This window comes from Panulirus ornatus, chromosome 3, assembly GCF_036320965.1.
Source record: "Panulirus ornatus isolate Po-2019 chromosome 3, ASM3632096v1, whole genome shotgun sequence".
NCBI lineage: Eukaryota > Metazoa > Arthropoda > Malacostraca > Decapoda > Palinuridae > Panulirus > Panulirus ornatus.
Genome location: NC_092226.1, coordinates 4,033,336 through 4,051,998, shown reverse-complemented (window position 1 = coordinate 4,051,998; position 18,663 = coordinate 4,033,336). Strand labels below are relative to the sequence as shown.

The window sequence follows — 18,663 nt, the reverse complement described above, 5'->3', positions numbered from 1 at the left end:
TGTCTGTGTATATATATATAACAAGTAGTGGTGATGTGAGAAGGAGATGGAGTGAGTATTTTAAAGGTTTGTTGAATGTGTTTGATGATAGAGTGGCAGATATAGGGTGTTTTGGTCGAGGTGGTGTGCAAAGTGAGAGGGTTAGGGAAAATGATTTGGTAAACAGAGAAGAAGTAGTGAAAGCTTTGCAGAAGATGAAAGCCGGCAAGGCAGCAGGTTTGGATGGTATTGCAGTGGAATTTATTAAAAAAGGGGGTGACTGTATTGTTGACTGGTTGGTAAGGTTATTTAATGCATGTATGACTCATGGTGAGGTGCCTGAGGATTGGCGGAATGCGTGCATAGTGCCATTGTACAAAGGCAAAGGGGATAAGAGTGAGTGCTCAAATTACAGAGGTATAAGTTTGTTGAGTATTCCTGGTAAATTATATGGGAGGGTATTGATTGAGAGGGTGAAGGCATGTACAGAGCATGAGATTGGGGAAGAGCAGTGTGGTTTCAGAAGTGGTAGAGGATGTGTGGATCAGGTGTTTGCTTTGAAGAATGTATGTGAGAAATACTTAGAAAAGCAAATGGATTTGTATGTAGCATTTATGGATCTGGAGAAGGCATATGATAGAGTTGATAGAGATGCTCTGTGGAAGGTATTAAGAATATATGGTGTGGGAGGAAAGTTGTTAGAAGCAGTGAAAAGTTTTTATCGAGGATGTAAGGCATGTGTACGTGTAGGAAGAGAGGAAAGTGATTGGTTCTCAGTGAATGTAGGTTTGCGGCAGGGGTGTGTGATGTCTCCATGGTTGTTTAATTTGTTTATGGATGGGGTTGTTAGGGAGGTGAATGCAAGAGTTTTGGAAAGAGGGGCAAGTATGAAGTCTGTTGGGGATGAGAGAGCTTGGGAAGTGAGTCAGTTGTTGTTCGCTGATGATACAGCGCTGGTGGCTGATTCATGTGAGAAACTGCAGAAGCTGGTGACTGAGTTTGGTAAAGTGTGTGAAAGAAGAAAGTTAAGAGTAAATGTGAATAAGAGCAAGGTTATTAGGTACAGTAGGGTTGAGGGTCAAGTCAATTGGGAGGTGAGTTTGAATGGAGAAAAACTGGAGGAAGTGAAGTGTTTTAGATATCTGGGAGTGGATCTGGCAGTGGATGGAACCATGGAAGTGGAAGTGGATCATAGGGTGGGGGAGGGGGCGACAATTCTGGGGGCCTTGAAGAATGTGTGGAAGTCGAGAACATTATCTCGGAAAGCAAAAATGGCTATGTTTGAAGGAATAGTGGTTCCAACAATGTTGTATGGTTGCGAGGCGTGGGCTATGGATAGAGTTGTGCGCAGGAGGATGGATGTGCTGGAAATGAGATGTTTGAGGACAATGTGTGGTGTGAGGTGGTTTGATCGAGTGAGTAACGTAAGGGTAAGAGAGATGTGTGGAAATAAAAAGAGCGTAGTTGAGAGAGCAGAAGAGTGTGTTTTGAAATGGTTTGGGCACATGGAGAGAATGAGTGAGGAAAGACTGACCAAGAGGATATATGTGTCGGAGGTGGAGGGAACGAGGAGAAGTGGGAGACCAAATTGGAGGTGGAAAGATGGAGCGAAAAAGATTTTGTGTGATCGGGGCCTGAACATGCAGGAGGGTGAAAGGAGGGCAAGGAATAGAGTGAATTGGAGCGATGTGGTATACTGGGGTTGACATGCTGTCAGTGGATTAAATCAGGGCATGTGAAGTGTCTGGGGTAAACCATGGAAAGCTGTGTAGGTATGTATATTTGCGTGTGTGGACATGTATGTATATACATGTGTATGGGGGTGGGTTGGGCCTTTTCTTTCGTCTGTTTCCTTGTGCTACCTCGCAAATGCTGGAGACAGCGACAAAGCAAAAAGAAAAAAAAAAAAATACAGTAAAGCCTCGATTTAATGGACTAATAAGGGGGAAGGGGTGTCCATTTATGCTTAAAGTCCATTAAATCAACTGTAACCCATTTCTGTGTCACATCTAAGTTCACACACTTTCTTTTAACTCCTCTATCACTTGATGCCATTCTAAATGGTAAGGATTGCAAATTTATTTAATGAATAGTCACAAAGTTGAAAAAAAAACAATCTGTACCCAACTTGACTGCACAATAGTTTGAAGTAGACAGAGACTGAAACAAAGAGTCGAAAGCGAGTCTATCCCAGGCTAAAAAATCAAGTGCAGTATGAAATACCCTTGGTTTGGGATTTTTTTTTCTTTTATTTTCTAAATTACCAATTATTTGTCTGGTACGTTAAATCCAAAATCTATTAAGCCTGGGTCCATTAACTGGAAGGTTTACTGTATATTATTTGATTACATGTTAATTGGATTACGTGTTGATTGACAGGCACGTGAAAGAGAGGATTTTGGATGTTAAGGTGCTGAGAGGGGCAACTGGAGGGATGTCTGATCATATCTTGTGGGGGCGAAGGTAAAGATTTGTAGAGGTTTTCAGAAAAGAGAATGTTGAAACTTGTGAGAGGAAGTACCAGGAGAGATTGGGATAAAGAGAGCGATGAAAGTAAGTGAGCTTGGAAAGGAGACTTGAGTGAGGAAGTACAAGGAGAGACTGAGTGCATAATGGAAAAAGATGAGGGCAAATGGCGAGAGGGGAATGGGGTCAGGAATGGGAGGTATTTATGAAAGCAGTGATGGCTTGCACAAAAGATGCTTATGGCGAGAGAAAAGTGGGAGGTGGGCAGATTAGAAAGGGTAGTGAGTGGTGGGATGAAGAAGTAAGATTGTTAGTGAAAGAGAAGAGAGAGGCATTTGGAAAATTTCTGCAGAGAAGTAGTACAAATGACTGGGAGATATAGAAAAGAAAGAGGCAGGAGGTCAACAGAAAGGTGCAAGAGGTGAAAAAGAGGGCAAATGAGAGTTGGAGTGAGAGTATCATTACACTTTAGGGAGAATAAAATGAGAATGAGCGAGGAAAGATTGACAAAGAGGATATTGTGTCAGAGATGAAGGGAGCAAGGTGAAGTGGGAGGCCAAACTGGAGGTGGAAGGATGGAGTGAAAAAGATTCTAAGCGATCAGGGCCTGAACATACAGGAGGGTAAAAGGCATGCAAGGAATAGAGCAAACTGGAACAATGTGGTATACCAGAGTCAACATGCTGTCAATAGATTAAACCAGGGAATGTGATGCATCTGGGGTAAACCATGGAAAGTTTTGTGGGGCCTGGATGTGGAAGGGGAGCTGTGGTTTCGGTGCATTACACATTACAGCTAGACAGAGTGGACAAATATGGCCTTTGTTGTCTTTTCTTAGCACTACCTCACACACACGCGGGGGGAGGGGGATGCTATTTCATGTGTGGCAGGGGGAATGGATGAAGGCAGACAGTATGAATTATATACATGTGCATATAAGTATATGTCTGTGTGTGTATATATATGTATACGTTGAGATGTATAGGTATGTATATTTGCGTGTGTGGACGTGTATGTATATACATGTGTATATGTGGGTGGGTTGGGCCATTCTTTCGTCTGTTTCCTTGCGCTACCTCGCTAACGCAGGAGACAGTGACAAAGCAAAATAAAATAAATATAATATATATATATATATATATATATATATATATATATACATAAAAGCGACGAGGTATAAAAAAAAAAAAAAAAATATACATAAACGCCCATGCACATATATATACTATTATATTTATTATACTTTGTCGCTGTCTCCCGCGTTTGCAAGGTAGCGCAAGGAAACAGACGAAAGAAATGGCCCCACCCCCCCCATACACATGTATATACATACGTCCACACACGCAAATATACATACCTACACAGCTTTCCATGGTTTACCCCAGACGTTTCACATGCCTTGATTCAATCCACTGACAGCACGTCAACCCTGGTATACCACATCGCTCCAATTCACTCTATTCCTTGCCCTCCTTTCACCCTCCTGCATGTTCAGGCCCCGATCACACAAAATCTTTTCCACTCCATCTTTCCACCTCCAATTTGGTCTCCCTCTTCTCCTCGTTCCCTCCATCTCCGACACATATATCCTCTTGGTCAATCTTTCCTCACTCATTCTCTCCATGTGCCCAAACCACTTCAAAACACCCTCTTCTGCTCTCTCAACCATGCTCTTTTTATTTCCACACATCTCTCTTACCCTTACGTTACTCACTCGATCAAACCACCTCACACAACACATTGTCCTCAAACATCTCATTTCCAGCACATCCATCCTCCTGCGCACAACTCTATCCATAGCCCACGCCTCGCAACCATACAACATTGTTGGAACCACTATTCCTTCAAACATAGCCATTTTTGCTTTCCGAGATAATGTTCTCGACTTCCACACATTCTTCAAGGCCCCCAGAATTTTCGCCCCCTCCCCCACCCTATGATCCACTTCCGCTTCCATGGTTCCATCCGCTGCCAGATCCACTCCCAGATATCTAAAACACTTCACTTCCTCCAGTTTTTCTCCATTCAAACTCACCACCCAATTGACTTGACCCTCAACCCTACTGTACCTAATAACCTTGCTCTTATTCACATTTACTCTTAACTTTCTTCTTCCACACACTTTACCAAACTCAGTCACCAGCTTCTGCAGTTTCTCACATGAATCAGCCACCAGCGCTGTATCATCAGCGAACAACAACTGACTCACTTCCCAAGCTCTCTCATCCACAACAGACTTCATACTTGCCCCTCTTTCCAAAACTCTTGCATTTACCTCCCTAACAACCCCATCCATAAACAAATTAAACAACCATGGAGACATCACACACCCCTGCCGCAAACCTACATTCACTGAGAACCAATCACTTTCCTCTCTTCCTACACGTACACATGCCTTACATCCTCGATAAAAACTTTTCACTGCTTCTAACAACTTTCCTCCCACATCATATATTCTTAATACCTTCCACAGAGCATCTCTATCAACTCTATCATATGCCTTCTCCAGATCCATAAATGCTACATACAAATCCATTTGCTTTTCTAAGTATTTCTCACATACATTCTTCAAAGCAAACACCTGATCCACACATCCTCTACCACTTCTGAAACCACACTGCTCTTCCCCAATCTCATGCTCTGTACATGCCTTCACCCTCTCAATCAATACCCTCCCATATATATACATATACACATATAAATAAACATAAACAGACATATAAACATATGTACATATACTTGCTTGCCTTCATCCATTTCTGGCACTACCCCACCCAACAGGAAACAGCAACACTACCCTCTGCTTCAGGGGGAAAAATGTGGAAAAGGATGATAGGTATAAATATTTAGTGTTGCTCTATTCTCCTAACTTAGCTAATATCAGACAGGTACTAAAAACAGCGTTTTTAACATTGCCTTCTAGTATAGTAACACTATCAGTAAGACCTTAATCAAAAGTAGGCCAAATCATCCGAAAATTGGGAGTGTTTAGGCCATCAAATGCAAGGCATGTAAAGGTGTATACATCGTCAACACCAGTAAAACAGTAAGTGAGAGATGCTATTAGTACCTGTCACTGAGTATGCAGGGATGGCCACAAAAAAGCAATCACTAAACACTGTCAAGAAAACAATCACCCTGTAGACCTTAACAATTCAGTTACATTGTACCCCTCTTCAGATTATGCTACCCGTAATGTCACTGAATTTATCTCAACTGCAAACACCATGAATTTTAACTTGTTCCCAAGTAACTTTAAAGCACATCCTACAATCACTCAAACCATTATGAAAGAATTATCAAGAAATAACATAAGAAAAATAGTTGAAAACACATCTTGTTACCTAGCCCAATCCCATCCCCATACAAGCCCCCTTCACCACAAGGCACCTCCCACTTTCCCTTAAACAGTCAGGCCAGTGTGTAGTCGAAAATAGCACAGGAGAATTTCTGTTGTTGTGTCGGGACTTAAAAACTTATGAAATGTTTGCACCTGATGAGGCAGATTGTCTCCATGAAACACATAGTGATGCATGTATAAGAAAAATTGTTACACAAAATTATCTCAACTCCAACCAAACTGCTATTTCACCTTCATAATTATCATCATGGACTAGTGTGATCTGCATATCAACGTATATTTTACATGTACATAAACTGTATGCGAGTGGATATGCCTTTCTTCACGTTTCCTGATGTAATTTGCTAATGCGGGAAGCAGTGATCAAATATGAAAAAATATAAGGTATATGTGAAAGAATGTCTGGTTGTAGTATTCTGCAGATATGTAAAAGGACTCTCTATCTATCCATCTATCTATATCTCCGATGCCTGTTCCCTTCTGGAACTCCAAGTACTGTGATATGTTGGCATGTAAGTGATCCAACCCATTAAACTGGAAATGGAGTAAACATAATTGGTAACTAGGTTAACAGGTTCCATATGCACTCCCTTGCTGTATAGCAGAAGCAAGATAAAATATATAAATCATCAGAAATGAAATATAAAAACATTAGGTCCTTGAGATTCTCACCTTCACTCTATAATCAATTTTGGTGTAGGTATATAAAAGTTTGGTATTCTGTAGTGCTAAGGTATTGTAGAGAGAGAGGTCACCTTCAAGGCAGGCACGTCGGATGGAAAACTTGACAATGGGAACTTTAGCTGTAGTAATCGCAAATACATGACCACACTGACGGTATCTTTTTAACTTCTCCGCCAATGATTCTATTACTATAATATGATCTATGTCCTGGAAAACAATAATTGATCAATTAAAAACAGCTTAACCAAGTATTTCAAATATCTATATTTCAATATATTTATATTTCATTGTTAACATTATCCAGTATATGAAAATAACACAATATTTTGATCCTAATGATCAGTTTGAAGACAAATGTAGTAGGATCATGGATACATTCTGCAAACTATAATAATTAAAATCAATAAAAATCATACAAAATTACAATCCTAAAGTTTTTCTTATACACATCTGCTTCTCCATCCCAAGTGGGATAGCTTCAGGAACAAATGAAAATAGCCTCATTGAACACATTCATTCTTTAGCTGTCATGATAATGCAATTAAACCAGGGCCTACTATCCCCATCTTAACCCCACATACAATTCTATGGTCTACTCTTATTGCTTCATGCGCCATTTCATTCCAGTGACCAAGGAGGTATATTGCTGGTACTACCTGCCTGGGTATCAGGAAGGTTAGTGATAGATGTACAGTAAGCCAGCTATTTGGAAGTTGTAAAGTTCCACAACTTTGACCCAGATGGCTGTCTTTTCTTTCTGCCTCACCCATTCTGGTATTCTCTCCACAAACATACAATCTCTCTTTATTATGCATAACAATTGAAAGCACTTAACTCACACAACTCATTCTTCATGACTCTAGATTTTCCTGTGGTGAGCCCTATGCACTAAGCCTGCATTTTTGGCAAATGGAAGAGCAACACATAGGAGAATCAAGTAGGAACATTATACAGAAGCATTAGATAGATACTTTAGGTAGAAGTGGTATGAAGGAACACTAAGAGGGAGCATTAGGTAGAAGCAGTATGTTGGAACATTTGGCAGGAACATTAGGTAGAAAATTAAGTAGAAGCCTATGAAAACACAGCACTAGAGTTGCCCTCTGCCAGTGGTCCATTAAGAGGGGGGGGGGGAATCAAAGGCTACAAAGTAGCACTGGAATTCACCAGTTATGGAGAAACTTTTGCTAAAGACACCCCATTAAAGAAGTTGCCAAAGGGAACAGGCATCAAAGATACAGATAGATAGAATCAACAAAAAGTAAAAAAAATTCAACATCATTCTATCATGAAAATTCTACCAGTGAGTCAGTGAATTGTTCCAAGCTTTTTCACTCTAATGCTTAATATCACAGTAATGATAATAATATAAATATGTTACTTTTATGATCTGAGTTCTTATATATTTGTTCACCTTCACCATGTCCTGCATTAGCAAGGTAGTACCAGGAGCAAAGAAAAGGCCTCATTCACCTGCATCCACTCTCAAGCTGTCATGTGTAATGCATCATAACCACAACTCCCTATCCACAATCAGGCCCTACAGCTCTTTCATATTACCTGGTTCAGTCCACTGACGGCTTGCCATCACTCTATCCCATGCTCACCTTTTACCTTCTGCATGTTCAGGCCCCTAGCACTCAAAATCATTTTCACACCATCCTTCTATCTCCAATTTGATTTCTTCCTGCTCCATGTCCCTTCCACTTCCAACACATACACCATTTTTGCCAACTTCTCCTCACTCATTCTCTCCATATATCAAAACACACTAAAACTACCCTTTTTTTTTAAGCTATAGCCGTTCGGACTCACTCCGCAATAACCTGTCTCTCTCCGCAGCTAAACCTAATAACCATGCTTTTATTCATATTTGCTCTTAACTTCCTTTCACACACTCTCCCAAACTCAAGACACCACTTTCTGCAGTTTCTCACTTGAATCTGCCACCAGTGCCATGTCATCAACAAACAAAAAATTACTTGCTTCCCAGGCCCCCCATCACCCCCTAAAGACTACATCCTTGCCCTCTCTCTTGGGAAGATCTTTGCATTTACCTTCCTCACCATCTCAACCATCCACAAATCAAACAGCCAAGGGGATTTCACGCACCCATGATGCATATCCATCTTCATCTGAAACCACTCATCCTTATCTCTACCTACTCACATACATGCCTTCCTCTCAGTAAAAATTCCTCACTGCTTGTAACAGGAAAAATGGTACTACACGATGATCTAACACAACATATCCTAGATGGTTTAAACCAACCAAACCCCCATCATGCACAATACCACTGGCAACAGACATCAAAACATTATTTGACGATATTCTCCAATACATCCTCCCTCAAAGGATACTTCACACCACTTTCCATAACAGTGAAAATAAATGAATGGCTAATTTCATAGCAGGCCACCATGCCAGAGTCACTTCCAATAGCACCTCGCCAAAAGCGACTTTTCACTCGCAGTGTAACCTCATGCAGGCCGAATCTGGTAACACTGGAACTAAGTAATTATATACCTGTGTTGAGTAATTGGTTACTGATAGGGTGGTGACATGCAAAGAACATCAGATTGGGGGAGGAAATGTATGGTTTCATGAGTGATGGGAAATTAGCAGCAGTTTGCTTTGACCCCCCCCATATTACTTTCCAAAACAAGGAACAGAGGATGGAGCCAAGCAAGGGTTTTTTCTAAAAGGGTAAGCCGTTTGTTCTGGATGCCACATCGCTTATGCTGGACATAGCAAACATTTTATAATTATCATCATTATTATCATTATTACTATAATCATTATTATTATTATTATTATCATTATCATTATTATTATCTAACTTATTTATTATACTTTGCCACTGTCTCCTGTGTTAGCGAAATTGCGCAAGGAAACAGTCAAAAAAATGGCCCAACCCATCCACATACACATGTATATACGTACACGTCCACAGACGCACATATACGTACCTATACATTTCAATGTATACATATATATACATAAACAGACATATATATATATATATATGTTTTCTAAATTGTTTCTTACATTTTTCATATGTATATATATGTATGTGTGTGTGTGTGTGCGTGTGTGTGTGTGTGTGTGTGTGTGTGTGTGTGTGTTTATATATGTATATTATCCCTGGGGATAGGGGTGAAAGAATACTTCCCACGTATTCCTCGCGTGTCGTAGAAAGCGACTAGAGGGGACGGGAGCGGGGGGCCGGAAATCCTCCCCTCCTTGTATTAACTTTCTAAAATGGGAAACAGAAGAAGGAGTCACGCGGGGAGTGCTCATCCTCCTCGAAGGCTCAGAGTGGGGTGCCTAAATGTGTGTGGATGTAACCAAGATGTGAAAAAAGGAGAGATAGGTAGTATGTTTGAGGAAAGGAACCTGGATGTTTTGGCTCTGAGTGAAACGAAGCTCAAGGGTAAAGGGGAAGAGTGGTTTGGAAATGTCTGGGGAGTGAAGTCAGGGGTTAGTGAGAGGACAAGAGCAAGGGAAGGAGTAGCAATACTCCTGAAACAGGAGTTGTGGGAGTATGTCATAGAATGTAAGAAAGTAAATTCTCGATTAATATGGGTAAAATTGAAAGTTGATGGAGAGAGGTGGGTGATTATTGGTGCATATGCACCTGGGCATGAGAAGAAAGATCATGAGAGGCAAGTGTTTTGGGAGCAGCTAAATGAGTGTGTTAACAGTTTTCATGCATGAGACTGGGTTATAGTGATGGGTGATTTGAATGCAAATGTAAGTAATGTGGCAGTTGAGGGAATAATTGGTGTACATAGGGTGTTCAGTGTTGTAAATGGAAATGGTGAAGTGCTTGTAGATTTCTGTGCTGAAAAAGGACTGGTGATTGGGAATACCTAGTTTAAAAAGAGACATATACATAAGTATACGTATGTAAGTAGGAGAGATGGCCAGAGAACGTTACTGGATTATATGTTAATTGATAGGTATGCGAAAGAGAGACTTTTGGATGTCAATGTGCTGACAGGTGCAACTGAAGGGATGTTCGATCAGTATCTTGTGGAGGCGAACGTGAAGATACGTAGAGGTTTTCAGAAAAGAAGAGAGAATGTTGGGGTGAAGAGAGTGGTGAGAATAAGTGAGCTTGGGAGGGAGATTTGTGTGAGGAAGTACCAGGAGAGACTGAGTACAGAATGGAAAAAGGTGAGAACAAAGGATGTAAGGAGAGTGGGGAGGAATGGGATGTATCTAGGGAAGCAGTGATGGCTTGCACAAAAGATGCTTGTGGCATGAGAAGTGTGGGAGGTGGGCAAATTAGAAAGGGTAGTGAGTGGTGGGATGAAGAAGTAAGATTATTAGTGAAAGAGAAGAGAGAGGCATTTGGACGATTTTTGCAGGGAAAAAATGCAATTGAGTGGGAGAAGTATAAAAGAAAGAGACAGGAGGTCAAGAGAAAGGTGCAAGAGGTGAAAAAAAGGGCAAATGAGAGTTGGGGTGAGAGACTATCAGTAAATTTTAGGGAGAATAAAAAGATGTTCTGGAAGGAGGTAAATAGGGTGCGTAAGACAAGGGAGCAAATGGGAACTTCAGTAAAGGGCGTAAATGGGGAGGTGATAACAAGTAGTGGTGATGTGAGAAGGAGATGGAATGAGTATTTTGAAGGTTTGTTGAATGTGTCTGATGACAGAGTGGCAGATATAGGGTGTTTTGGTTGAGGTGGTGTGATAAGTGAAAGTGTTAGGGAAAATGACTTGGTAAACAGAGAAGAGGTAGTAAAAGCTTTGCGGAAGATGAAAGCCAGCGGGTTTGGATGGTACTGCAGTGGAATTTATCAAAACAGGGGGTGACTGTACTGTTGACTGGTTGGTGAGGTTATTTAATGTATGTATGACTCATGGTGAGGTGCCTGAGGATTGGCAGAAAGCTTGCATAGTGCCATTGTACAAAGGAAAAGAGGATAAGAGTGAGTGCTCAAATTACAGAGGTATAAGTTTGTTGAGTATCCCTGGGAAATTGTATAGGAGGGTATTGATAGAGAGGGTGAAGGCATGTACAGAGCATCGGACTAGGGAAGAGCAGTGTATTTTCAAAAGTGGTAGAGGATGTGTGGATCAGGTGTTTGCTTTGAAGAATGTATGTGAGAAATACTTGGAAAAGCAAATGGATTTGTATGTAGCATTTATGGATCTGGAGAAGACATATGATAAGAGTTGATAGAGATGCTCTGTGGAAGGTATTAAGAATATATAGTATGGGAGGCAAGCTGTTAGAAGCAGTGAAAAGTTTCTATCGAGGATGTAAGGCATGAGTACAAGTAGGAAGTGAGGAAAGTGATTGGTTCCCAGTGAATGTTAGTTTGCAGCAGCGGAGCGTGATGTCTCTATGGTTGTTTAATTTGTTTATGGATGGGGTTGTTAAGGATGTGAGTGCAAGAGTTTTGGAGAGAGGGACAAGTATGCAATCTGTTGTGGATGAAAGAGCTTGGGAAGTGAGTCAGTTGTTGTTTGCTGATGATACAGCGCTGGTGGCTGATTCGTGTGAGAAACTGCAGAAGCTGGTGACTGAGTTTGGTAAAGTGTGTGAAAGAAGAAAGCTGAGAGTAAATGTAAAAAAGAGCAAGGTTATTAGGTACAGTAGGTTTGAGGGACAAGTCAATTGGGAGGTAAGTTTGAATGGAGAAAAACTGGAGGAAGTGATGTGTTTTAGATATCTGGAAGTGGATTTGGCAGCGGATGGAACCATGGAAGTGGAAGTGAATCATAGGGTGGGATATGTTTGAAGGAATAGTGGTTCCAACAATGTTATATGTTTGTGAGGTGTGGGATATAGATAGAGTTGTGTGAAGGAGGGTGGATGTGCTGGAAATGAGATGTTTGAGGACAATATGTGGTGTGAGGTGGTTTGATTAAGTAATGAAAGGGTAAGAGAGATGTGTGGTAATAAAAAGAGTATGGTTGAGATGGTATTTGCCTTTTGTACAATGGCACTATGCATGAATTCCACCAATCCTGAGGCACCTCACCATGAGCCATACATAAAATGCCCTTATCATCCAGTCAACAACTCAGTCACCCCCTTTTTTAATAAATTCCACTGTAATACCATCCAAACCTGCCGCCTTGCCAGCTTTCATCTTCCACAAAGCTTTCACTACCTCTTCTCTGTTTACCAAACCATTCTCCCTAACCCTCTCACTTTGCACACCACCTCAACCAAAACACACTATATCTGCCACTTTATCATCTAACACATTCAACAAACCTTCAAAATACTCACTCCATCTCCTTTTCACATCACCACTACTTGTTACTACCTCACCTAATCGATGTTCCCATTTGTTCTCGTCTTACGCACTTTATTACCTCCTTTCAAAGCATCTTTTTATTCTCCCTAAAATTTAATGATAATCTCTCACCCCAACTCTCATTTGCCCTCTTTTTCACCTCTTGCACCTTTCCCTTGACCTTCTGCCTCTTTCTTTTACAGATCTCCCAGTCATTTGCACTATTTCCCTGCAAAAACCATCCAAATGCCTCTCTCTTCTCTTTCACCAATAATCTTACTTCTTCATCCCACCACTAACTACCCTTTCTAATCTGCCCACCTCCCATGCTTCTCATACAACAAGCATCTTTTACACAAGCCTACACTGCTTCCCTAAATACATCCCAAGTGCTGTCAATGGATTGAACCAGGGCTTGTGAAGTGTCTGGGGTATAACATGGAAAGGTCTGTGGGGCCTGGATGTGGCAAGGGAGCTGTGGTTTTGGTACATTACACATGATAGCTAGAGAATGAGAGTGGATGAATGTGGCCTTTTATGTCTGTTCCTGGCGCTGCCTCGCTGGAGGGGGAATACTACTTCATGTGTGGCAGGGTGGGGATAGGGGAGAAAGAATACTTCCCAAGCATTCCCCGCATGTCGTAGAAGGCGACTAAAGGGGACATGAGCAAGGGGCTAGAAACCCTCCCCTCCTTGTATTTCAACTTTCTAAAAGGGGATACAGAAGGAGTCATGAGGGGAGAGCTCATCCTCCAATAACACTCAGATTGGGGTGTCTAAATGTGTGTGGATGTAATCAAGATGAGAAAACAGGAGAGATAGGTAGTGAGTTTGAGGAAAGGGGCTAGAAACCCTCCCCTCCTTGTATTTCAACTTTCTAAAAGGGGAAACAGAAGGAGTCATGAGGGGAGAGCTCATCCTCCTATAACACTCAGATTGGGGTGTCTAAATGTGTGTGGATGTAATCAAGATGAGAAAACAGGAGAGATAGGCAGTGAGTTTGAGGAAAGGAACCTGAATGTTTTGGCTCTGAGTGAAACGAAGCTCAAGGGTAAAGGGGAAGTGTGGTTTGGGAATGTCTTGAGAGTAAAGTCAGGGGTTGGTGAGAGGACAAGAGCAAAGGAAGGAGTAGCACTACTCCTGAAGCAAGAGTTGTGGGAGTATGTGATAGATTGTAAGAAAGTAAACTCTAGGTTGATATGGGTAAAACTGAAAGTGGATGGAGAGAGATGAGTTATTATTGTTGCCTATGCACTTGGTCATGAAAAGAAAGACCATGAGAGGCAAGTGTTTTGGGAGCAGCTGATTGAGTGTTTTAGCAGCTTTGATGCTCGAGACTGGGTTATAGTGATGGATGATTTGAATGCAAAGGTGAATAATGTGGTTGTTGAGGGTATAATTGGAGTACATGGGGTGTTCAGTGTTGCAAATGGAAATGGTGAAGAGCTTGTAGATTTGTGTGCTGAAAAAGGACTGGTGATTAGGAATACCTGGTTCATGTGAGTAGGAGAGATGGCCAGAGAGCATTAATGGATTACGTGTTGATTGATAGGCTTCAAAGAGAGACTTTTGAATATTAATGTGCAGAGAGGGGCAACTGGAGGGATGTCTGATCATCATCTTGTGGTTCCCCTAAATATTTCAAATGCCCTGTTTCAGGACTTTCAGGAAAGTGATAGCATATCACCCTCCATATAACAAATCCCTCCAATTCCCTCAATTCCACGCATGCCTCAGATCTGCTTGTATAGTTTCCAAAACCACAAAGCATCTTTCACTACATCCTTCCATCTCCAATTCAGTCTCCCCCTTCTTGTCTCTTCCACCTTCTGATATGCATACCCTCTTAGTCAACATCTTCACATGTCCAAACCATTTCAGCACACCCCCAGCTTTCTCAAATATACACTTCTTACTACTACATCTTTCTCTCACTCTATCATTCCTTATTCAATTAATCTTCCTCAAATCACATATTACTCTCAAGTGATTCATTTCCAAAATATCTATCCTCTTCCATATCTTTTTATCTATGGTCCAGACCATACATCCATACAATATTGTTGGGACTACTATACTATCAAACATCTTTGCCCTTACAGGCAGTTTCCTCTTTTTCGATATACTTCACAATGCACCCAGTGCCTTAACCCACTCACTAACTCTATGGCTCACTTCAGCTTCCGTGGTTCTAACTGCTGCCATGGCCACTTCCAGTATACAAAACACTCCACTTCCTTCCAGTTCTCCTCAATCAAAGTCACACTCTAACCAACCTGCCTCTCTCCCCTGCTAAACATTATAAATTTCATTTTAATTACACTTACCGTCAACTTTCTCCTCTCATACACTCCCTTAAACTCTGACGCCAGCTTCTACAGTTTGTCACCCAAGTCTGCAACCAAATCCATGTCAACAGCATCTGACTCACCTCCTAGGCCCATTTCTCTATAGAATGCATACAGGCCCCTCTCTCCAAGATCCTCACATTGATCTCCCTCACCATCTGATCCAAAAAATTAAAAACCATGAAAACGTCATCCATCCATGAGGCAAACACACTTTCACTGGAGTCAATCATTCTCTTCTCTTCCTGCAAGCAAATGAGCAGCTTTACTCTCTTGATTGTAACCTCCTCACCATTACTTGTATCTTTCCTCTCACACCATATATTCATATCACCTTCCACAAAGCATCTCTATGCATCCGCCATATTATATGCTTTCTGCTGGTCAATAAATGCCACAAAAGGGGGGCTGGAAATCCTCCCCTCTCGTTTTTTTTTATTTTTTTTTTTAATTTTCCAAAAGAAGGAACAGAGAAGAGGGCCAGGTGAGGATATTCCCTCAAAGGCCCAGTCCTCTGTTCTTAACGCTACCTCGCTATCGCGGGAAATAGCGAATAGTACAAGAAAAAAAAAAAACAATCCTTCTATTTCTTTTAGTAAAGTATCTTTAAATGCATTCCTCAAAACAAAATACATGATCCACACATAATTCTCCCACTCCTGAAGCCACTTTGATGTCCCTCGTTCTGATGCTCCACATACCACCATCCTCTCACTCACCAATCTCCCATACAATTCTCTAGGTCTATCTGTCAATCTGTATCTCTGATGCCTGTTCCCTCCTATAACTCCCTCAAGGGGGTGGCCATGGCAATAGTCTCCCAACAAACTTAAACCTTTGTGATATGAAAATTCACTTTTCCCCTTTGTCTTTAAGAAATGGCAGAATACAAGCATTCTGCCAATCCCCAGGAGCTAAATGTTCACTGAAATTCCTAACCAATCCATTCACAACAATATCACTATATTTCTTGAAAAATTCAATTGCTTTCCCATCCACACCAGCTGCTTTTCCACTCTTTCTTATGCAAGGCTTTCACCAACTCTTCTCTCTCACAAATCACTTCCATGACATTCAATTCCCATACCTTCATATCCATAATGTAACACAACTGCCACCATATCATCTGACATATTCAACACTTCAAAATACTCACTTCATCTCCTCTTTATCTCTTCTTTGCCTGTTAAAATATGCTTCATGAGTGGATGAGAGGATGTGTGGAACAAAAGTTTTGCTCTGAAGATTCTGTGTGAGAAATTCTTGGAAAAAGAGAAGGATCTGGACGTAGCATTTGTGGATCTGATGAAAACATATGATAAGGAAGAAAGCTACTGAAAGCAGAGGACTTTTTATCAAGAGAGTAAAGAACTTCTGCAAGAAGAAAAAGAGGAGTGTAAAGGCAGAGTGAGTCAACTGCTACTTGTAAATGATTCAGCTTAGGTGAGACTAAAGTGAGCAACAGCAGACACTGGTGTCTGAGTTTGAAAGAATGTATGAATATATGTATGGAAATGATGTTGTAAGCATGGAAATATGTCAGTTTCACTGTGAGTTTGAGTGAAGTGAACCTGGAGGAAATGGGATATCTTAGATATATGGGAGTGGACACGGCAAAAGGAGGAATTATAGAAGTTGAAGCAAACCACTAGATAGATGAGAAGAAAAAGTTCCTGTGCGCACTAAGAAATGTGTGGTAAGAAGGCTCACTACCAGTAAGAGCAAAGATGGGTGTTTGGTGGCAGAGTAGTCCCAAGAGTGCTGTATGAAGGTGGGTTACAGAACCTAAATGTAAAAGTAAACAAGAAAGTGGATATATTGGATGTAAAATGTCTAAGGAAAATATGTGATGTGAGGAGGGTTGATTGAGTAGGGAATGACACTGTGAGAGCCGTGTGGTAGTAAGCAAGAGTATATATGAGAGAGTTAAGCAGGGCATGCTAAAATGGTACGGACATATGGAGAAAAAGAGTGAAGGAAGATTGACTAAAAGGATTTACATGTCAGAAGTGGAGGGAACACAGAGTTGAGTTGGCAAAGACCAAGAAAGAGATGGAATGATGGAGTTAAAGGCCCCTTCAGTAAATGGGACCTGAACATACAGGAAGGAGTAAGGTATGCAAAGGATGGAGCAAACTGGAATGATGTGGTACACAGGTAATCAATGTGCTATCAATGGCCTGAACTATGGCATATGAAGCATTCATGGAAAACTACAGCTGGAGAGTGGATGTAAGTGCAGTTTCTTCATCAAAAGTTATTTTTTTTTTTTTTTGCTTTGTCGCTGTCTCCCGCGTTTGTGAGGTAGCGCAAAGAAACAGACAAAAGAAATGGCCCAACCCACCCCCATACACATGTATATACATACGTCCACACACGCAAATATACATACCTACACAGCTTTCCATGGTTTACCCCAGACGCTTCACATGCCTTGATTCAATCCACTGAAAGCACGTCAATCCCGGTATACCACATCGATCCAATTCACTCTATTCCTTGCCCTCCTTTCACCCTCCTGCATGTTCAGGCCCCGATCACACAAAATCTTTTTCACTTCATCTTTCCACCTCCAATTTGGTCTCCCACTTCTCGTTCCCTCCACCTCCGACACATATATCCTCTTGGTCAATCTTTCCTCACTCATTCTCTCCATGTGCCCAAACCATTTCAAAACACCCTCTTCTGCTCTCTCAACCACGCTCTTTTTATTTCCACACATCTCTCTTACCCTTACGTTACTTACTCGATCAAACCACCTCACACCACACATTGTCCTCAAACATCTCATTTCCAGCACATCCATCCTCCTGCGCACAACTCTATCCATAGCCCACGCCTCGCAACCATACAACATTGTTGGAACCACTATTCCTTCAAACATACCCATTTTTGCTTTCCGAGATAATGTTCTCGACTTCCACACATTCTTCAAGGCTCCCAGGATTTTCGCCCCCTCCCCCACCCTATGATCCACTTCCGCTTCCATGGTTCCATCCGCTGCCAGATCCACTCCCAGATATCTAAAACACTTTACTTCCTCCAGTTTTTCTCCATTCAAACTTACCTCCCAATTGACTTGACCCTCAACCCTACTGTACCTAATAACCTTGCTCTTATTCACATTTACTCTTAACTTTCTTCTTTCACACACTTTACCAAACTCAGTCACCAGCTTCTGAAGTTTCTCACATTAATCAGCCACCAGCGCTGTATCATCAGCGAACAACAACTGACTCACTTCCCAAGCTCTCTCATCCACAACAGACTTCATACTTGCCCCTCTTTCCAAAACTCTTGCATTCACCTCCCTAACAACCCCATCCATAAACAAATTAAACAACCATGGAGACATCACACACCCCTGCCGCAAACCTACATTCACTGAGAACCAATCACTTTCCTCTCTTCCTACACGTACACATGCCTTACATCCTCGATAAAAACTTTTCACTACTTCTAACAACTTGCCTCCCACACCATATATTCTTAATACCTTCCACAAAGCATCTCTATCAACTTTATCATATGCCTTCTCCAGATCCATAAATGCTACATACAAATCC

The 18,663-nt window shown here is 41.3% G+C and overlaps 1 protein-coding gene across 5 annotated transcripts in view; it reads right to left on the bottom strand.

Moving 5' to 3' along the window:
- LOC139760116 (terminal uridylyltransferase 7-like) overlaps positions 1–18,663 on the bottom strand; it is a 303,262-nt gene that overhangs the window by 91,321 nt on the left and 193,278 nt on the right. For all 5 annotated transcript variants that reach the window (XM_071682971.1, XM_071682991.1, XM_071683010.1 and 2 more), the window contains one exon: positions 6,479–6,697. In XM_071682971.1, coding sequence (XP_071539072.1) covers positions 6,479–6,697 — 219 coding nt within the window. The remainder of the gene's footprint in view (positions 1–6,478; positions 6,698–18,663) is intronic.